Source organism: Gymnodraco acuticeps, unplaced genomic scaffold (genome assembly GCF_902827175.1).
Source record: "Gymnodraco acuticeps unplaced genomic scaffold, fGymAcu1.1, whole genome shotgun sequence".
Lineage (NCBI taxonomy): Eukaryota > Metazoa > Chordata > Actinopteri > Perciformes > Bathydraconidae > Gymnodraco > Gymnodraco acuticeps.
Genome location: NW_022990964.1, coordinates 403,499 through 427,085, shown reverse-complemented (window position 1 = coordinate 427,085; position 23,587 = coordinate 403,499). Strand labels below are relative to the sequence as shown.

At 42.0% G+C, this 23,587-nt stretch overlaps 1 protein-coding gene across 1 annotated transcript in view; it reads right to left on the bottom strand.

The window, feature by feature from the left end:
* Positions 1 to 508: 508 nt before the first annotated feature.
* LOC117558797 (voltage-dependent N-type calcium channel subunit alpha-1B-like) overlaps positions 509 to 23,587 on the bottom strand; it is a gene marked incomplete at its 3' end in the record, with an annotated part of 86,669 nt that continues 63,590 nt past the window's right edge. Inside the window, exons 8-9 of the mRNA XM_034235191.1 lie at positions 21,638 to 21,825; positions 509 to 607 (exon numbers count right to left, since the gene is read on the bottom strand). Coding sequence (XP_034091082.1) covers positions 509 to 607; positions 21,638 to 21,825 — 287 coding nt within the window. The remainder of the gene's footprint in view (positions 608 to 21,637; positions 21,826 to 23,587) is intronic.

The window sequence follows — 23,587 nt, the reverse complement described above, 5'->3', positions numbered from 1 at the left end:
CGTCTTCTTCATTGTAGTTAACTGACAGCAGGGATACTGTCTTGAATCTCTATCATATGATTGGATAGCAAACTCCTCATGTATGCAATGCAAGCAGGTAGCTGAAGCCAATGCAAAAGTGCCCTACGATGATTTTTTTATCTTTCTGTCTATCTAATCTATCTATCCTTGGATAAAAACACTTTTTAGCAAATACTTCAATTTATCATTTTAAAGAATAAAAGTTCCCTCAAAATATATCCCCATTTACTCAAAACTTGGCTTAGAAAATGTTCCGGAAATTAATAAAATAGGAAAGGAAGTACAAATAAATTGCTGATTGCTAACGTATTTCAACTTAGTGATAACAATAACTAATTTAAAATACATAGAATTATCACAAGACAAATTCCATCATTTCCTTTTGAAAAATAATAATACAATTCAAGTTCTCTACAATCTTGAATCAGTCATTAGGTTTAATTGGGTTTCCATGTAGTGTTTGTTTCTATGTTCAGAGGGAGCTTACCCAGACACCGAGCACCAGGTTGAGCATGAAGAAGGAGCCGATGATGATGAGGGGGATGAAGTACAGCCAGTTCCAGGTGTTCCCCGCCACGTCATTGGTCTGGAAACACAAACAACACAGAAAGAAATAAGAAAATAGCTATTTGAAAAGTCACCAACCCAAATAAATGATTGTCATAGACTTCCTTTCTATCCTTTTTAATGTGTTAGTAAGAAATTGCAAGTAATTGTTTAGTTTTGATGGAAAGAGTCTGAGCTGACATGTTTGAATGTGTCCCTTAATACTTTCCTATTTCTCATCTACAGCTGTGAATACCAGTGTGTTTTCGACCTGGCTGAATGAGAAAAAACGTTTGCCAACTTACTTTCTTCAAACATTTTTGACATATTTTTAATTTGAAAAAAAAAAGCAATTAAAAGTGTCTCCATCATCTCTGTACGCTTCAAACCAGCAAAAGACGTCTGCTATCACGGAAAAACCACAGTTTCATTTAACACAACAGAAACATCCATTCCTATAAATTGTCCCTCAGGCAATCAGGTGTGATGAGGAAGTCATGGCTCATGGCTCAGGGTTAGTTAAATGACTTACACACAGCTAAAAACACAGTTATTTAGTTTTATAAAGAAGAGTGTTCTGAGGATACACATTTTATATGTATCCTAAATGTCCTTAAATATATCTTCCTAAAGCTGAACAAGGTGATTCATTTTCTGCAGGTCTCCCTTGAAAAAGAGATCATTGATCTCAATGGGATTTTACCTGGATAAATAAAGGTTTTGAATTGAATTCAATAATAACATTTATTAAATAATATTCTCTATTCACGGGGTCTCATGTTCAGCTATTAGTTATTTAAAAAAGGATAAAAACAAAAAGAAAGTGTTTTTTTGTTATGTAAATGTCTCAAATATAGTCACAGAGTCTGAGTTGTTATATGATATGTTTCCTTGAGGAGTTAGAAGACAGCAAAACGAGCTATAAAGAAGTGGAAATAAAAACATACAATAATCAGGTTGCTCCGTTTAAGTGAACACACTTTTGCTTACAAGTTAGCCAGTTGTCTTTATGTGTCGATATGTCTAAACTGTGTTTCCAGCTTGTTGTTCTTGTCAAAGTTGCCAAACAACCCCTAACAGCGATTACAAATGAGTTACCCAGAGCACTTTGCTGATTGGTTGGATGTACCGATTGTGTACTGCTGCACAGACTGAGATATGATATTTATGCTTGTTTCTCCGGGGGGGTTGTGGGAGTCAGCGCCCTCTGTGTCTGAGCGCCCCCCCACACACAGCGCCTGTTAGCGGGGGACAGCCTGCAGAGCGATGGGCTGTGTGAGGCACGGTGACATTCTGCAGACGCCAGTGTCGGAGCGCTGCCACGCACTGCCTGTAATTGTGATGGGAGGTTCAGGGCGGCTGAATCAGCAGACTGCAGATCTATATTATGCGTCCGAGGATGTGGGATGAACATACACACACACACACACACACTACAGTAGGCCTATACAGCGGCACACCCTCCGCCTCAGCCGTCAGAGGAGAAGCAGCAGCACACACCAGGATAAATGGCTACCATAAGCTTTCTACTCTGTTGCTCTTCATCCATTATTTTTCAAGTCTAACATCTCGTCGTGTCTTTCTCTGCTTCTCTCCCTCTTGCGCCGAACATTTTGTTAAATTCTCTTGGTATGAATTTTACATGAGCATCCTCTCATCTCCCACTGTCTCCCTTGATTCAGTTCAATTCAACGAAGCATAAGAAATGGTTTGGAAAATATGCTCTCGTTTCCAAAGGGACATGAGAAGATCTATATTCTTTCACACACATACGGGTTTTGGGCCGAGGGCGACACCGTACTTCCGGTATCAACCATTTCACGCGAGGTGCATACAGAATATCATAGTCGATTGCCTTAATCAATATAGTCAACTCTAAAATACCACATATATGCATTGGCATGATAATATTATTGTGACAAGTGGGGTATTCACCTGGTGTTTCCAGAAGATAGACGTAGATGCAGCCAAAATCGACCGAAGGCCACTTTTGAGGGTCGTAATTCCATACATTGTCCATCCAACAACCCACACAGCTCTAGTTTACGCTGGTAACGACCTAGAGCACACCCCTCAAGTCCAGAGATGTAATCCGAAGACATGCAGCGATTTCTTCGATCGTTAATTCAGAAAAAAAACCTAGTGCGCTCTGCCTGGCAACATTAGCTAGCTGTTTATATTAGCATCACCAGGATTATTGCACCTCCAGAAAAATGGCGTCTTTATAAAAAAATATATGGCGCGCGTTGCATTGTGGGTAGCTGTGACGTCACTGTGTGTGAAAGAATAATCTCATCTCACATCTCTGCATTAAGTAGCTACAATGCTGCAGTCAAGATGTAGTTATCCTATATTAGCATAACAAGGGGGCAACACGTTTTCTGAGCCTGCCTGATGTTCAAAATGATGTGTATTAACCTTTAATATACAGTCTATGGTATTAATCTTTAAATATACAGTCTATGGTATTAACCCTTCTAGCGCTTTTGTATTTTGGAAATGTCGAGGCTGCACATGGGTAGACTTCGCGTCCTTAAAATCCCCACAATGCTTTGCGCACGGACCAATTTCAAAAACCCTTGCGGAGAATGGCTGAACCGACGCAGCACACATTTAAATGTATAGTGGCGTAGAACATGTGTTGGTAAATATGTTACATTTGTTTGTTATCACCAAAAATGTGTTCCGTGAAAGTAAAGCAACTTCATAATTAGATAGACATCGTGAGGTATTTATTTTCGGTACAGTTTATGTTGAAACCGTTAGAGAGAGTGGCACACTTGTTAGCCTGTTCCATTCTTCTTCGTTTTCCGAAGCCGTGGCTTGGAAGTATACTTGCTTCGTTTCTGAAGGAAGTGACTTGGAAGTACGCGACTACCAAGCCAGCATCCTCGATTGAGAAACGGCCTAAATCAGAGCTAAAAGAGGCATGTGCCGCAGTGGGTTGTGTGAGGTGTTGGATCAGGGGGTCACAGGTTCAAAACCCCACTGCAGTCAGCATGTCGTTGTGTCCCTGAGACTCTTCACCCCAAATTGCTCCTGTGGGGATTGTCCACAGTATTGAGTATGTAAGTCGCTTTGGATAAAAGCGTCTAACAAGTAACATGTACTGTAATGTAAAAAGAAGAGTGATATTGTTTTTTATTTCTAAGCAGAGTTTGGTATTTGTTTGCAGAAGCAGCAGATACACTATTTCTTTACTCACTGGGCAACTCTGGATGCCTGTTGTGGAGACAATTAAGTAGAAATGCACTCTGTTGCCTCAGCTCTCCATTGTCAGCTGGAGAGGAGGGAAGACTCCTCTCTCCTGGTGATGCGCCCTTAATTCTTCAGCTGACTGCTCAGGCAGGCGAGTTCAGTTGAGCTTGTGCAAATGGTTTTCAGATTCAGAAACAGGGAAAGGTCTCCGCGGTGGTCTCACAGTTGCTGGTTTGCTCAGATGTAAGGTAGAAGAAGCGTTAACCAGTAAAGCAGGACAAACCTGAGGTTGTATACCCATTGGTTAGGACATTAAAGAGTGTTTTGGGTAGCAAAGAGAATTTAGGAATCTCACTGTTGTGAAACAAGTGAAAAAAAGCACCAATGTATATATTTTCTGAGGAGAGAAGAGAATAGCAGAGACCACCGTGGACCCGTAGCCCCATGGGCAGCATGGAAGGAAATCCAATCACTTCAATTTATCATGTCACTTCTGGATGGAGGGGGTTGATCCAACATGCTATACACCAAACAGCCTCTGGGCTTCCGTAGGCAAACACATCTGTGGTTCCCTCTACATCTAATCCATATATGATATAAGATGTTTGCATACTTGAGTCCTGTTTCCTGCAAACTCTCCATTTTGCAGCAGTTTGTCTTATTTGGATTACATTTTAGAATCAGCTACCAGCTATCTGTTTTTGAAATAATAATGAACGTGGCCCTTTGCTCACTGATTAATGGTGTATTATACGATATTACAGAAAAAGTGCTTCCCGAGGTAAGAGTCAAGAACTAAAGGACAGGCATAACGTTTCCTCCTCCGGTTTTAACTCTTATGCTTAATAACTTTTTTACATAATGCAACATATTGAAGGATGGAGTTATATTGTATGTTTCACAGATTGCAAATAAAGATCTGGTCTCCAAATACTGCTGCTGTTTCCATATGACAATCCCCCCAAGCTCTGCTTCAGACCCCACCTTTAATGAGATGGAAACCATACTGTGCAGAGCGGAGAAACAGATACAGGACACATACATGGTTAGTCATTTAGAACAATTACCAAACTGCTAATGCAACATTTAGCCTTTAGCTCTGATGACCTTAATGTTGTTCAAGAATAATGTGATGACACAAGAAGCAAATACAAATTAAAATGTTGTTATGATTATAATAAGTGAAAGGTCTATTTGTTATGCACTGATCGATACTGTTATTTGTAATTGGGCTGACACGTACTAGTATAAGCTGTATTGGGAATGCCATCATGCAATGCAGTATGTCTTAAGCTAAGGAGGCTAACACAAATATGTCAGTAGGTATTTCAACTTCGTATAACTGCAAAGCCAAAGTGTTGATGTGTGGCAGGAGCAATGCAAACATATACTAACTACTAAAATACTACTTAAAGATACCCTATTATACTCCTCCCCCCCCCCCCCCCCCCCCCCCCCCCCCCTGCCTGAAATGCTATTCATTGGACTCCTTTGTTGACATAGTGACATCACTACTTAGCAGCGCTTCTAGTTGACTATTGACATCTATTAAGGGGTGCGACATATCTAAGCAGTTGGACCAATCACAACAGAGGCCGGCCAGCTAACCAATCAGAGCAAACTGCGCTCTGGTTTCAGACAGAGGGTGAAAAGAGGTGCTGCAGCACAGGCATATGAGAACAATAAAGAGCTTGTTGAACATTAAAGCATGGAGACATGTCCCAGTAGAGGCACAACATATAAATATGACCCTGCAAAATGAGCATAAAGGGGCCTCTTTAATGAAGCATCATTCTAAAGAATACACATAGTTTAAACTCTTCCTACTCTTGTAGATATTAAAGACAAACTTTAGTGATTTCTATCCACTGACCTTAATGTGTGTGAGTTCACTTGACATCGTTATTCCACCTCTGTTATTCCCATGAGTCATCGCTGGCTGACTGCTCTCAATGATCAGTGTGGAAGAAAAAAGAAATGCTGCCACATAATTTGGAGTCATACATCATGCAGTGTGGTTTTGACCAGTGTACTCCCACTCTCTGCGCACACACCAACACACACACACACACACCACACACACACACACACAACACACACACACACACACACACACACACACACACACACACACACACACACAACACCACACACACACACAAACACACACACCACACACCACACACACAGTGTTTCTCAATGTCGAGTAAAGCTGCTCCAGAGCCACTATTTCAAGCATCCTATGTCATCGAGTGCCGCCGAAGTACTGTTCCAATGTCCAGCATACTTGGAATTCTACCGAGCCCGGCATACTTCGTTTGGAGACATTTTGAGGCTGCACATGTGTAGACTCTGCGGTCTTAAAATCCCCACAATGCTTTGCGCACTGACCAATTTCCCCAAATCTGGTGGCGGACAATGTAAGGCGGGGCCTCTCATATGACGCACACACCCTGCACAACTTGCTCGCCTGTTCCCCTCTTCGTTTTCCGAATGCCAGGAAGTATTCCTTGCCTAAGCTTCTGAAGCAAGATGCTCGGAAGACATGTGCTACCAAGGCAAGCGTACTCGACATTGAGAAACACCACAGTGCAGCTCCATACGGTCCTGAAACATTCACAACTTCAGAGGAATAGCTCCACAACAGAGAGCAAAAGGTCTTCAGCAAGCAGAATATATCAAACAGTTTGACTCAAAACTTGAGACTCTTATCACACTCAGACGTACACTCTATTGATGGTGAATTAATTAGCTGGAGGCTACTGTTGGTGATATTTAATTTAATAGGTTGACTTCAAAAGGCTGACCTCTTAAATGTGGACACAAAGTCCCTTTCATTTCCAAAGTATTCAACAAGTATGAATCGCCACTGTATTCAAACCAATGAGTTTTAAAGTGAGATGGTATTGAGGAAATATATTCTAACGCTCCAAAGCCTACATAGTGAGAGAAAAGCGTTGACAGTTTTATATTTCGTCAATTCTGAGCTTATTATTCAGACAAGTGTTAAACATTATTTGATTCAGGGTAACCCATTTACCTATACCCTTTTATTTAGTTGCATTATAACGCGACAACCTGCATTACCTTTATGCAAGTGTAACATATCTGACGTGGAAGAAAAAGAAACATTGAATGAAACTTGTGATTTGTTGGCGAGGGAACTCTTGTTTTTTTTTTGTTCGTTTTGGATCCTCCCGTGCACTTTGCTGCTAAAATACATATTCTGAGTTAAAGGCGAGTATTTGTATATTGTCCACAGAGGTGTAGAGGATTTTCAAACAGACAGACTGAATGTTCACATGGTATCTACTCATACAGTTCACCATCGCCTCCCCCCGTCCGCCACCCCCCCCCCCATCCAGGAAACATCACCTTCCGTAATTTACGCTCTGTCGATTCCCAGCACCTCTCCGACCTGATATCCTCTACTCTCCCCCCTGGACTCGAAACCTCAGCTCACCCGATGAACAAACTCAAACCCACCTTAATTCCACCACTACTCGCCTCCCTCAACAGCCTGGCCCCCCTCAAAAGGAAAAAATGTCACTTTTAACAACCTCCTCACCCTGGTTCACCCCTGCACTCCGTAAGCTGAAGCAAACCGGCCGCCAGCTTGAACGCCTAACCAAGAAATCATCCCTCACAGTTCACCATGAATCCTACAAACTCCATCTCACTACCTACAGAGACGCCCTCACTGCCGCAAAAAATGCTTACCTCTCCACCATCTTTACCGGACCCCTCCCATAACCCCAGGACCCTCTTCTCCACCGTCAACAAGCTCCTCAAACCCCGTGCTGACACCCTCCCTTCCTCCACTTCCACTCTTATGCAGTTCATTCCTCCAGTTTTTTCTCTGACAAAATCACTGCCATTAATCTCTCCCTATCCGCTGCATCTGACACACATACATCTCCCCCAGCATCCACCGCCACAATTTCTCCCCCCATCTCCCTGACCTCCCGAGCCCTCCTCCCCACGGCCGCCTCTCCCACTTCACTCTGGTTACCCCCCCCTGAAATACTCAAACTGATCAGCTCCTCCAAACCCCACAACCTGCTCCCTGACCTTCTACCCACCCCTCTACTGAAGTCCTGTCTCCCCGTCCTCTGCCCCTACCTTGTCAAACCTTTTCAACTCCTCCCTGTCCCAAGGAACTGTTTCCCTCTGCTTCAAAACTGCTGCTGTCAACTCCCATCCTCAAGAAACCCGGTCTGGATCCCTCCTCCCTCAATAATTACCGTCCCAATCTCCAACCTCCCCTTTCTCTCAAAAACAATAGAACGGATTATCTCCCAAACAACTCCCACCGCCATCTTCCAAACCAACCAGCTTTTTGAACCCCTTCAGTCTGGTTTTCGTCCCCACCACAGCACAGAAACGGCCCTCATCAAAGTCCTCAATGACCTCCTCACCTCTGCTGACCACCGGTTCCCTCAACATCCTCATCCTCCTCGACCTGAGTGCAGCCTTCGATACCGTGAGCCACTCCATCCTGCTTACCCGACTCCAGGACATCGGTATCGAAGGTACTGCACTCAGGTGGCTCCAGTCCTACCTCTCCGACAGATCCCACTTCATCTCCCTCAACAACCACTCCTCTGCCACAGCTTCAGTCACCCAAGGTGTTCCCCAAGGTTCAGTACTCGGCCCCCTCCTCTTCATCATCTACATCCTCCCCCTTGGTCAGATTATCCGCCAATACAACCTGGGACTTTCACTGTTACGCCGACGACCACCCAGATTTACCTCAGCACCAAATCCCCCAACAACCCCCCCCTCACCCACATCGAATCCTGTGTGACTGCAATAAAATCCTGGATGCAACACAACTTCCTCAAACTCAACAGCAATAAAACTGAACTCCTCCTCATCGGCTCCAAATCCACCCTCAGCAAAACCCCCAACCTGACAGTCACCATTGATGGCACCCCTGTTTCCCCCTCCACCCAGGCACGCAACCTTGGCGTTATATTTGACCCCACCCTCTCCCTCGAGCCCCACATCCGTCAAGTTGTAAAAACCTCATTTTTCCACCTCCGCAATATTGCCAAACTCCGTCCCTCTCTCGCCCGCCCTGCAGCTGAGCGACTCATTCACGCCTTCATCTCCTCCCGCCTTGACTACTGCAACTCACTCCTCTACAGCATCAGCTCCACATCCCTCAGTAGACTCCAGCGTGTCCAGAACGCAGCCGCCAGACTCCTCACCCACACCAAATCATGGCATCACATCACCCCGGTCCTCAAGAACTCCACTGGCTCCCCGTTTCACACCGCATCCACTACAAACTCCTGGTCCTCACTTTCAAAGCCCTCCACCATCTGGCCCCCCCCCTACCTCACTGACCTCCTCTACCAACCACCCCGGTCCCTCAGATCCACCTCAGCCGGTTTTGCTTTCCATCCCCAAGGCCAAACTCCGGAGCTTCGGGGACAGAACCTTCTCTATGGCAGCCCTGAAGCTCTGGAACTCCCTCCCCCAATACCTCCGTGAGTCTGAGTCCCTCACCCTGTTCCAGTCCCGCCTCAAAACCCACCTCTTCAACTCTGTATCCATAAGCGCCCCCCCCCCTCTCAATCAACTTCTGACTACTTTTCTGTTTTGTTTTGTTTCTTTTTGGCATTGTCTTTGTTTTGTTTGTCTACCCTCCCTCCCAAATGTAAAGCGTCTTTGGGTTCAAGAAAAGCGCTATAGAAATAAAATATATTATTATTATTATTATCTAACTTTCTGCTCCTTTTTCACAAGGATTTGACAAGCACAAGACGTCGCCATGACAAGGTCAAGGTGCACCTGCCTCTGTGGCTCACAGCTGTAATGAAGTGAGAAGAGAAAGTGCCTGTGACCCCTTTCATCTCACACACACACACACTAGACCACAGTGACTTACATACAGATTTCAAAAGAGGGAGGCCAAAATACAAGATTTGAAATCAACATTAACCAAAAAAAAGAGCTTTCATGTATGATCAAGCAACTGATTGGGAAAACATTTTAAGAGATTAAAACACAAGATTTTCATTCAAGTGCCATATTAAGTTACAAGTACATTTCTTTCAGCCTGAACATGACACAGCAGAGGTAATTAGGGCTGCGTCTAATTTGATGGCAGCCATTAGGTCTCCATGAGAGACAGAGGAAATGTAATAATGTAACAGGGCATGAAACGAAGATGGCCATATTATCACGCTGAAAAACCACAGACACACACATCTTGCTGCTGCTACAACAGAGTCACTTCCCAGCTGAATGTTTTAGCAGCATCACAGTGTAAAACAGTGCAAACCTTTGCTGTCTATTTTAGATCACGGTTAGCAAAAAATATATATATAGCGGAGAAAAATGAGCGGAGTTGGACCATGTCAACATTTGTTTTGTTATTGTCCGAGCTCTAAAAATCGTTCTGAGGTTCATAAAAATAGAATACATTGTGAGTTTTTGGCCTTAAATGTCCTCTGGCATTCTGCTTCAAGTAGTCTTCAGCCCTAATTGAAGCTAAAATTAAAATTGGCAAGTATCATCACTCCAAGCAATCAATTAGACTTTGCAGAGGTCTGAGGCCAAAAATAAGTGCAGTAATAGCTCTGCACCTGGACTGTAGCAGTAAACAGACTTTAATGAGTAAAATCCAATGGGATATGAAATAAATAGATTAAAAGACCACAACCTCTAAACACCTCATTAAAGGTGGGGTAGGTCATTTTGGAGAAACCAGCTCGAGTGCGCTAGAATTTGAAAATACACAGCCGGAAAAAATCTGCCACTTCCTTACAGAGCCCCTCCTCCAACACACACGAACGCGCACATGACCAATGAGGGCACGAGATAAGTTTGTGCACAGAGGGAAGGCTGACAGGCAGGTAGGCCATCCAGTTACTTTAGCCGAGCCGGCTCAGATGATTGGTCGTGCTTTTTACAGTGCTACGGCTTCCACAGATGACCTTTTTGTATGGATTTTTTGTCAAAGCACTTCAGATATTCATTGCTATCGGGATGTTAAGAGCATTCCATGGAATATAACAAAAAGTATATCTCGAGCCGGTTTCTCAAACGTACCTACCCCACCTTTGATTGGCGGTGGCATATAATATGTTACTTAAATGATTTATGCATGTAAGTGAAGTAATTTCAGGTATTCACATCGCTCTCCTGGGTGAAAGTCCTTTGAGCCATACATCCATCAATCTATGCACCATGACCTGCTCCCTGTTGATGTCAAACACGGGAATTGATTGAGTGACTGCAAGTAATTTAAACACATTACACAATTGTGAGGCCATTGTTTGTTTCTTACTGACTTTAACCACGTTTTGTTATCCGAACATCCATGATATTTCTCCAGCCTTGACCGAAGCAGGACACAAAGGGACTCCAATGAGAGAAGGATGTCACAATGAACAAGTCAGATCTAATCTAGCTGCTGCCGGCTGGTGATAACATGGCAATAATATCTCAAATGGAATCTGAAGGTGAGAATGAAGGTGGACATGTTTGGCACAGGAGAGAGATAAATGCCATGGCATGTTCAGTTCCACAAGCAATTCAGATCATCTGTCGTGTGTAAATGTCTAAATAACAATAGTGTCGATCATAAAGGGAAAGACAAAAAGCCTTTATGCTAGCAAGCAACTGCTTTTCACCTTGAACACTGACTGCTATTATCACAACAGAATATAATTCAGTGGATGTATGGGAAGGGGGAAATAGGAAAGAAAATCTAGCAAATGACAGAATCATTTGGCAGGATGATCCTCATTATATTTCCCTGTGTGGATATAGTATGAACTTCTGGCTGTAATAATAATCTGGCCTCCAGCTGTTTGGAGGCGCATATCTGTAACATCCACCATGCGGTTTAGCCGCTAAAGACGACACTGATGGGAGGATATTTCACTCAAGTCAAAAGCTCTGCAGCGGCTGGCAACATTATGATTATTAGCATAAGCTGAAATCGCTCTTTATATGCACACCCTTTGCACTCTTTTCCTTTCGTGAATACAACATCAAGAAGGAGCAACGCCTCAGTTTGGAGACATGCTCTGCTTCCAAGGCTTTCTCACTGGTTGTAAAAATGTCATTGTGTACAGAACGTAGGGCTGCTCAATTAATCGTATTTTAATCGCAATTACGATTATGGCTTGCAACGATTACGAAAACAACGTAATCGAAATAAAACGATTATTTTTTATTATTATTATTACTTTTTTTTCCTTCTTTTTTTAAATACATTTTTTTTTTTCGTTGGTTTTTCAGTTGAATTATACTTAAGTTCAGGGTAATCAACTGTTAAAAACATACTGTTAAAAAAAAATTCTCCAATAAATTGATGTTTTCAGAGTAAATGAATAATCGTGATATCAATTATTGACCCAAATAATCGAGATTATAATTTTCGCCATAATCGAGCAGCCCTACCAGAACGTTCTGGCTTTCTGTCTTCTACAGCACAAGAGTACATTGTCCATCATCCCTTTTGAGTTCAATGATAATACTGAGTGGATGCAGTGTGGGTGCTGAATGGCATCTTTGGAAACCTAATCGTCACCCAACAACCGGAAAGTCAAAATATCTTATTGACGGAAATCATGACTGCATTCCAAATTGACCTCTTTTATATGTTACAAAAATATATATATTATGCAAGCATTTTCTGATCTGCTGGTTAAGGCCACTAAAACCTCTTTGTTAGGTTCACAGAATGATTGTCGTTTGCAGTTCAAATGAACTCATGAAGACGATTGCAGGCACACAGGATGAAATAGCAGGACTCTTGTGTTACATCAATGACGCCACATCCTCCTTAAGAAGAGCTAATTCTGCTTCTGGTAATTGCTTACATAACCAGGATCACACCACCTACTGTCTGTTGTTGAGGAAAGTCTCTCAAGTAGATGCAATTGACTCAGAATTTAGAACATATAAAACACCTTGTACTTTCTACGGTACCTATTCATTCTGATAAAAGAAGAAACGGAGTAGTCTACTAGTTCGTTTGTGCATTATGCAGCCCACAACACATTAGCGTTAACGATTATGCTAAACGACTAGACTAGGAAAGTGCCCTCAGTAGAGAACAGATCTCCATGGGGTGTGATCATGCTAAATATTGCCCCCTCACAATCTTGGCGCATGGCCTAAGATCGGGTGAGGCTTGTTTTTAGGCCGGTGAAGAGTAGTCAGCAATGAATTACGGTGTAAAAGAGCCTCAAAACGAGTTTTACCAATAATTATGAATCACCGCCATCACAAGAAGTCCTTCAGCAGCACACAGTCGTAAATGAGCATGATAAATAATAGTCTAATTCGAGATAACAGACAGATACACACAAGACCAAACACATTATCGAAAGATAGCTAATGTAGGGGGCAGAGGTTGGTAGTCGTGTTGTTACAGGACCAGGCCACGTCATTAATTATGAAACAGGAAGGCCGGTTTTAATAATTAAGTCCCAGGCCAAAAACAGCATTAGTCAGCCTCGCTACGTTTCTCATTACGTTCAAATATAGATTTATTGGATTTTCCTTTTAGAATAACCAGGACTGTTGAAAATAAATGTTTATTTCATTTGTATAGTTACATTTAATATTAATGATGTATGTATATTTACATTTGTTTGTTTTGTTTTATAAGTTGGATTTTGTTATAATTCTTAAATTGTCAAATATTTTTACAGAACATTAAAAAACTACATTACATTACATAGCATTTAGCTGATGCTTTTATCACGACAAATCTGTTTATTTTGTTTCTGACAGGATGTATGGGCTGAGACAAATCAAAATTAATAAATAAAAATAGGAGTAAAGGAAAACAACACAGATTTACTCCCAATCTGGTAGTTTTCTTTTTTCCTCTGCCTTTGCCCAGTTTGCATCGTGCAGATAAAAATGTTCTTTCCTAACCTGAGCAGGTTTTTTAGAATGTAAATCTTATGGTTTGATAATGTATCTTCTTTTCTGATCTCAAACTGGACTTGTGTTTGTATTTCGTCTCGTCCCTGGTTACTGTAACAACATGCTGCCACCATCAGAGGCATATCATTGGTCTGAATGGTCCCTCGTTGTCTCCTTAAGCTGAGGAACAACATGACAGACAGGATGTGGCCTCGCCGGGGGAGGAGAAGTTATGAGGGGATGAGGTGGGGGTGGACGGCAGGGAGGAGGCAATAAAGAAATAAAAAGAAGATGGGGCAGGATGGGAATGAAGGGGAGGGGTACATTTTCTTTGCTCCATTAGAGAGGAAGGTCTGAGCATTCCCCCTCTGGGCAGAGTTAGCATACAGTCATCAATCTGCAGGGTTAATGCTAGGTTACAGGAAAGTGTATAAGCCACAGTGTCCCCAGAGCCATGATGTTTAGATCTTGCCCTCCCCCCCGCCCCCCCCCCCCCCCCCCATGCTTCTGTACCAAGAGTGCATCTACATTGTTGATTCAGGATGGTAATGCATACATGTCATGACTGTACGCTCCATAGCATCTACACAAATACACCTATGGCACTTTTAAACTACATAACGTTGTCATGGTTTATTTATGACAACTTTGTGGAACATCTTGGCTCTGCTTCGATGGTTGATTACAGGTACTTTCAGGAGGTGCCTCCAACCCCATTGGCTATTGGTCTTATAATGATTCAGCCCCTGTAAGCTATTTCCAATACTTTGGGGGGTCCTGTGTAGCCATCGAATATCAGGGCCAATACTTCCTTCTCCGTGCATTCATTCTGTCATAGTCTGATGGGAGATGATTTCTGACATCTGGCTCATTTACAATTAGCTGGTTTCAAGCTCATTATTATTATTACTACTAGTTACTTGTTAGACGCTTTTATCGAGAGCGACTTACATACTCAATACTGTGGGCAATCCCCACAGGAGCAATTTGGGGTGAAGTGTCTATCCACTGCGCCACACACCTCATTTTAGGCTAATAACCAATGGGTTTTAAGATAGCATTCGGGCAAAAGCAAACCAGCTAACCTTTTAGGAGAATGCTTGAAATGGTTAATACCACTCTTACTACGAACCAGGGCACTTATGTGAAGGAAATTGTATCATGTTTCCTACAGCTTCTGCATTTATATGTTGATATAGTTTAACAGAACACAAGACATTCTGCTCCCCAAAAAATATTCTGCTAACATGAAGACCATGTCTACCAGGTTTAGCCCCCGTATAGGTTCTGTTTCTGCACTGATAATGACCGTAAATGTTAGCAATAGCAACCTTAAAAAACTGTTGTTTATACCTGCTGTTAGATATACTGTCCTCATGGATTTGGACACCTGTCACAAACCACTGCTTTCCATGGTTTCAACAGACAGATGGTCAGCAAGGTGTTAAACTTCACGGAAACGGTTTAAGGACTGTAAATACACTCTCAAATGGGCTCAACATCATCCACGTGTAGTGAAGCAAAACCTTGAGTACGGTAATGACACTAATCAAAACAGATTAAATATGCCTCAATGGGATGTGTGAATAATATCTAGGATGGTGAAAATCAGCAGGATGGATTCGCACAGGAAGAACACTACTAAATGCGTCACCAAAAAAAGCTGCTGTAAGAGTAACTGAAGGATCAAGAGGGATGACTTTGAGCAAGGGAAAGCTAAGGACCAAAAACGATGAAAGAGTACTAACTGAGAGAAAAGGTTTCCTCGGATCTTAGAAACTTATGTCTGAATCGCTTAGGATAATGAGGCAGAAAAAGCTACGGGAGATGTTTGGAGTCTGACAGGGATGAAGAGCAAGAAGCAGAAGGAGGAGGAAGGAAGGCTCTTTAAGTGGTTCACAATGTAGTGCCAGTCAGCTGCTATCTCCTGGGAAGGGAAACAATGAAGTCGTGAGAAAAGGGAAGTAGACAGGGGATGGAACAAGGGAGGTTTTTCGGATGAAAAGAAGAAGATTAATGTAAAGGAAGTAGGAGTGTAACGGTTCACAGAATTCACGGTTCGATACGTACCTCGGTTTGGATGGGTTCTAGCTCCTGTGTGTTACCTGAAATCGCCAAACTAACTTTTCTTCTTCTTGTATTTTGTTCGTTTTGTTGGGTTTTCTTCTTGTTCTACATTTGTTGTTTAAGCGCGGCTGGCAAACAGCTTTTAGGCGCAATACCGCCCCCTGGATTATATATAGTATAATGGATATTGCCCTGAGTGACAGACTTTTTTCCCACTCGTAAAAAAAGGCGTATTCGTCGTGTGAGTCTGCATGTGTCGAACCGTGGCGGTTCGGGACGAATACGGATACCGTTACACCCCTAAAAGGAAGGTAGGCCTATAGTGAACTACAAAAATGAAAGGTTGAACAAAAACTAACAAGGAGATGTGCACAATTTAATGGATCCAGACTAATTGATCACATTTCACAGCTAACGGCTAATTCACTTGAAAATAACTGTTACAAAAACAGACAATACAGGTTTTTTTGTATGATCTTAGCTACCTATCTGGGTTAGCATTCAATGTATATTCAATCACGCAGCCTTACTTCCCGTTAAGGCTGAACACGCGGCTCACGCTACAGCTTCTGTGTAAATGGTGCAAGGTTCAATTTGGTGCTGAGTATATAAAAAAATGCAAATATGTATTTTTCACCTTATTAGTGTTTTAATAAGGTCGACCTTAAGAGTCTTTCTAATGAGCTGGTGTTCAGGCATGTTCATCTCAAAATGTCCTTGCAACAAGGTCAGCCATTCACATCTTTCATTACATTTGTACTCTTTAAATACTGGAAAGGTTTTTTGTCGAGAACGTAAAGCTTTAATGCCCCGGCCACACGAGGACGAAAACGGCTAAACGCATAGGATTAACGCAAACGCAATCGCAAACAAGCTTCCGTCCACACGCAATAGTCATCCGGAGAGTGTCTGTCCACACGAGACCGCTCCGTTTAGCTCCAACCGCTGGAGAAGCTGCAGTACATATGCAGGAGCCTGTACGTGGCGATGTAACTTCCTCCACAAAAGCAGCGAAGAAGCATGGTTGTCATGGTTGCCCTTCTGTTTATTCTCCGCGGTGGGGGCCGAGGGAACCGGGCAGAATTTCTCGCCAGTCAACGTGTATTAAAGTTGAAATCTTCCGACAAAATTATAAAAGTGCCGGTCAAAGGTCTTCTTTGTTATTTATTGAGCTTTAAAACAAATGAATAACGAATCTATATATTATAATAATAAAATACACGGAGCCTCTCTTTTTCCTCCCTCTCTCGGACAGCGCCAGTGTCTGTTTCATGCAGCAGCTGATCCAGTAATGAGTGACCCGGCCGACAGTAAAAATAAACATATTTATATCTAGTTTAGGTAGTTTGAGAGGTAATTAAAATAGCTAAGGGTGATGATCTGACTGAAATGTGTGTTTTACTCCGTTCACCGCGGCATCACAGCGGGAGGGGCTGCAGGTAAGCAGAGCTGCGTGTCTCCGTCCTGTCAGATTAGACTTCACTCGCGTTTAGGTCCATATCGAGAGAAAGATAAATAATCTGAATTCAGTGTGCAGTTTACTTTGACGCGGGGGTGAGCATCAGAGGTGGGGAGAGGCGGGGCTATTGCCTCATCATTATCAGAAAATGATCGTATAGGGCGCACACACGGAGCCGTAGGACCCCCCAGAGCGTTGCGTATGCCGTTCTATCCACCTTGGGACCCGTTATCGTTTACGCAGTCGTTTAGTGCCGTATTCGGTCGTCCTCGTGTGGCCTAACGGTCTATATGACACTAAACAGTAACGCAAACGACCGTTTTCGTCCTCGTGTGGCCGGGGCATAAGTCAGACAGCCGATGTGAGATGAGCCCTGACACTTTTAGTTCTGCTTGGCTGGCCACCGCTTATCCTAAAGGGATTCTTGTTTTTCTTTTTGTGTGCAGGGGTTTTAAAAAGGCACTATCATGCAAAAAAGATAGGTGCTGGCATTTAGTTAACAAAACTGTTTGGCTTAGTGACAGGGAGAAAAAGTACTAAAAACGTGTCGAGCTTGAGGGGTCATCCCGTGACACAGTTGTTTAAGACAAAAACCTCATGGCCTTCACGTTTCTTCTTTGTGGTCAACCGCAAATAGTTACATGACAGCAAATGTACAAACTATACAGAGAAAAGCTTTAATTCATTATTCTGTCTCTGTACATTAATGAAGTGGTGTAATGTGCCTCGGATAGGGTAACATTTGTCCCTAAAGTAGGAACATTTTCAACTGGATGCCAAGGACCAATTTGTTTTTGCCAAAAATCAGCGGCAGCAGGGGCGGCGGGTGCTGTAGGCTAGGGAAGGCTAAGCCTTCCCAAATATTTGTGTAACTGCATCCTGGTAAAATAAAAAAATAATGTATAATGTGTGTGTCTTTGACATTAGCGCTGCTATGCAGCCACATGTGCCCTGTACGAAGCCAGTTCAACAGACCCTGGATATGTTTGAGTTATCTTAACTAACCATAACAAACGAGATTTCGCTAAGTGGTCTATGAAGCTGGTTATCAACTCGGTAAATTAAGCCAGGGTTTCTCTCTCCAGCTGAGAACGCGTTCACGTGAAAGGGGCGGGGTTAGCTACATTTGACCAATCACAAACAGGGACAAGTGTACTGACAGCGCAGCGTCATACTTCATTATAGAAAAGTAAACTATTATTAGACAAATATTAACTTTAAACATCCATGATGACTTAAACATATAATCCAGGATACAAGCCACATAGTTGCACCTGCAAGGAGAATACAGAACAACTCGTTAAAAAATAAACTACAGAGTGTTTGAAAACAGTTTTATGATACTGCCCCACCTAAGACACGAGTGGATCTGACTTTAATTACATTTGAGTTGAGTGTTTCGTCAACTTAATGTGTTGCTTAAAATAATACGTCTGCATACAGTATATGTGACAATGTAAGTGTTGCACGGCCAGATACGGCTCGAGAAGCTGACTGAGATAAGGAAATATTGTGATATTATATGATCGATGATCTGATTGATGATGTGATATCAGTGTGATATGAATGATAAGGGCGACACGTCGACGTCTTCTCTGCATACGGCAGTTTAAACTGTATTTCCTTTATCCTGTAATATGACTAGATAGATTTAAACTCCGCACACTGAGCTCTGATTGGTCAGCAGGCGGTGCTTTCACTGAGTTGATATCTTTCCTATAGACGCCGGAGGCGGGCAGCGTCAGATAAAAAAAAGTTATTTAGCCTTCCCAAACCTGAGCCTCACGCGCCGCCTATGAGCGGCAGATTGTTTATCTATATCTTACAAAAAGTTATTTTGACATCTGTCTGTTATTGTCAGTGTTGTGCTAGTTACTGAAAACCAGTAACTAGTTACCATTACTAGTTACTTCATTTCAAAAGTGACTCAGTTACTTTACTAGTTACGTACAAAAAAAGTAATGCGTTACTGTGAAAAGTAACGTTTCCGTTACTTAAACAAAGGGCTCCCATTAATGCCCTTATAGCCTTCATTTCAGTACTGTTATTGCATTGGAGAATAATTCAATCTGTTGATCAACTTGACATGCATTATATGCAATCTGGATTGCATCGATATTAGCTGGCTTTCCATTTTTGTATATTCTTTCTCCAGATAGTTGGAAAAAGTTTTCCGTCCCATATGCCGTGTGCCGCCCGGACATGGTATCATGCTAACTAGCTCCCTGAAAGCGGGTGACTCCACTGTAGCAATAGCCTGCATGTGTTCTACAACATACCGTGCAATGGCTTTATCGACTTTTCCCTGGCCAGCAGTCCCTTGGTTAAAATCCAGCCGCTGTTGCTTAGGTGGAGGTGGAGTGGGCGTCGGCTGAGTCTCTGTGGTCTTAGCTACTAGCTTCGTCCCAGCATGTTGTTTTTGCAGATGTTTTAAGATATTTGAATTACTGGTTTGGGCAGTAGATAGGATCTTTGACCCGCCAAGACACAACTTACATTTAACTAAAACGTTATTTTCTTTGTGCTCGACAAAAGTGAAATAGTGAGAATATCTCCAGGTGGAGAAACTAGACTTGAGCTCCGCCGCCGCCATGATAGTCTTGTTAGTAAACAACACAAACACGCCCACAGCCCGTCTCCGCATGTGACACAGGAAGTATCTAAGTACATTTACTCAAGTACTGTACTTAAGTACAGTTCTCATCTCTGTTCGCCTGGCTGTTGACTATATATAAAAAACTAACGCAGTAACGGAGTAACGCACCATGTAGTAACGGTAACTGAGTTACTGAATTTAAAAAGTAATGCGTTAGAGTACTAGCTACTGCCAAAAATAACGGCGTTACTTTGTAACGTGTTACTTTGGAACGCGTTAGTCCCAACACTGGTTATTGTTCTACAAATGTTGGGCAATCAGTGCACCTTTGCAACTCCCTGCAAAACATGCTTAGGCAACAGGACTACTTGGTCAGGTTAAGGAAAAGATGGTGGTTTGGGTTTTTATAACCTATTTACATGGCCTTACTTCAGCATGTAAGTCAGGTCACAAAAGTTATAACTCAACATTAACCATCAAACAGTGTCATGGGTTAAAAAAAACTGTACTTGTTATACCCATAAGGGCACCCAGACCTTTTCACTATGCTCTGTAAACTGTATACTCTTAAACATTTGAATTGTATAGTTGCTATACTGGTTTCTGTCTCTCATTACTGTTATAGTTCATACTGTAAATAACTTTCTGTACATCACTAACAAAAAATAGTTTTTTGTTTGGTATTATTCTCAATTTCTGTAATTTTCTTTTAAGTTGAGTGTACCGAGACGCCTTTTTTTTAGGAATATATCAACTACAGACAGTACATGAAGAGTAACACCTGACAGGTACAGTGTGTCTTCTGTGCCACTGCTGCTAACATTCATCCATGCAGAACCAGAACTGGCACATTGACACTCTGCCTCTGTGTCCCAATCTCTGCTTCAGGCAGCATGCTGGCTTACATACATGTGTATAGCTCACAGGTTAATAGGTAAATATAACTGGTATTTAAAACTTAAGCGGGTAAAATGAACAAATATTACCAACTGCCTTTGAGTTGCCATTCATCAAAAGAACAATCCCCCAAATGCTCCAGGTCGGCAGCTTCCAGGTGTGAATATGTGTCTTTATATAAATGTTAAGCACATGGTGGGTGGAAAAGAGTGTTTTCTCAAAGGAAATCTTTCTCTGTGTGAAATATTCATGGTTTGATGAGTTTCATAACACCCCTGCTGGTTCCAAAATGTTAACATGATCATTACCAAAAAATATTAAACATTATTCTCTTCTGTCTAATCCTCTAACCCTCTTATTGTCAGTGCTGGGATAACATTGTTAGGTGAGGGAGTTGCACTTGATTAAGAGCCATGTGATAATTTAATCAACATGGTTTAACAACTCTTCAAAACATTACAAAAAACTGATGGCAATCTGCCCATTAGAAAAATAGCAGAAGAAGACAGCTCATGAGGTGTCTAATTAAAAAAGGGTTGATCATCTGGGGAGAATTAAGGTTCTCATATCATTTAATACTGTTGGGATCATCCCCAGAGAGCCATGCATATGACTATTTTCAATAAAATCAGTCCTTATATTTCAAGACACATTCTCATAGCGTTTGTCCAGGGCAAAAGGTGAAGCTTGTGGTGGCACCATAATCATGAACGATACATTTCTTAGGAACATGAATACACATAACAGTCTGGCCAGTAATGTTTTGATATCAAAGACATTAACTAACAAAACAAACAACTAACAGGAAATCCTGAAGCCTTGCAACTAGGAGGATATAGCTGAACGTAGGAGATAAGATTGAAAAGGATGATGAAGAACATGTACGCAAAAACACAGAAAATCAAGATTATACTTTAAAAACGTCAACAAGTATGAAAAGCATATAGACTCACGCTGTAGAGGATTTCCGACCAGCCCTCCATGGTGATGCACTGGAAAACTGTCAGCACCGCAAACCCGATATTGTCAAAGTTGGTGATGCCAAAGTTGGGTCCCTTCCAGTATCCTCTGCAGATGGTCCCATTCGGACACAACCTGGCCGGAGGCTCCAAGCCACAAGGCCAGTCTGCTACTATCTCATCTGACACAGAGAAAAAATAATTAGGGAAAGAGAATTAGATCGATAGGCAAATGTACATATTCAGGTCCTTTTAAACTTCTTCTTACTGTGTCTAATGGATAGACAGATGGTAGGAGCCAAGCCACAGTAGGATTAATAGTGAGATCTCAAAGTACTATAATTATTTAAAAGTTTTTTTTTCTCATGCCTCCATTTGAAAAGTTAACAGAAAGTTAACAACAGCAAAACTATGTTTGCTGAGAACTTCCAAAACAAATGCATTTTCGCTCAAATGTTAGTGAGTAAACAGTCTCTCGCTACTCCTCCAGACTTCTACATTTAAGTGTTTTATATGGCATAATACTAAGGAAAATGCATTCAAGGTACAAAGGGTGAGTCATTCAAATACAAATGTTAATTTAAAGTGTAAAGCATTCTTTTAAGCCACTGAAATGATTGCAGTACTCCAAATGCTAGCAGGTTTTATTCGGGTCCTATCACCTGCAACTTTCTTTAGCTGCCTTATATTGCCCTGATATATCCCATGATCTCTTAACTACTAATCATAAGTCATGCCGATAACACCTCCATAGGGAAACATCTAGGAACATCCTCCCTGGTGCCCCGCCCACATAGACTTCTTCTTCTCAATAGAGACCATTGACCTATGGACCTTATCATGCAGAGTGTGACTGCAGCCTCATTCTGTCAGTCATTGCACAAAGCCTGGACCACAGGTGAAGGCCGGCACAGCGATGGACAGGTGGATCTGGAGCTCTGCTGTGGCTTGGCTCTCTCTTCAGCAGCAGGCTCCAGCAGAGCGGCACTGTTATCGCAGCTGCGGCACCCGGCCAGCAGCCATTAACACAGCCTCTCATCTTCACTCACAACATCTGGAAGTAAACTATTGGCTCCTTTCCCCATTTATTAAACATACATAAATATGCTGTTAATGGGTTCTTATTTCAGTTGAATTATTCCACTCCATTGATGGTGCGGGTGGAAGTTATTGGTACTTTAAGATAGTGCTAACACATGAGGGATGACATCTAAGTTGTACCTTATCGGAGTGACTGGGAGAATTGAAGATACCATATGTTCAAAGGGTGGTATTATTTACCCCAAATACAAACAAACAATTGATGAACTTATGTAACAAAGTTGTGGGCACCAAACTGAATAACATTAGCTAGTAATGACAAAGACTGCACACAAAGATAAACATCTAAAATGGCAGATCAAACAAATAGTATGTTTGCAATTAACCACAACAGGAAAGTAACATAGTCTAATTAAACTAAAGACCGAGATCTTAGTTATACTTGCTCTACATCTTTCTTTCTATCCAGTGGAGCATACTTGTTGAGCGTACAAGTGCACACAGATACACAGTAGAAGATGCACACTTCAGGTAATGAAGTAAATCAAGATGATCTAGTATTAAACTGCACTATACGTATGTTTCTTTGTCTAAAACTTGTTTTTATACTCTGTCGTCCTCCCAACACAAAACGTTGTACTACAAACAGCACAAATGCCAAAAACATCAAATAGGATATGACTTGTAAGCAACAATAAACAAAAACCTGATAAAGATGTGTTTTTCAGTGAGTTTACAGAAGTTGTGTTTTCAGGGTTACGTCAGATCAAAGTGAACTTTATTGTCACTCTTCTGTTTGTGTGATACAGACAGGGAGATCGAAATGCTGTGTCTTCCAATCCAAAGGTTATCGAGGTAGTGGTCTAACTAAGTGAGATGTGTCACTATGTGCTTGACTGAGCA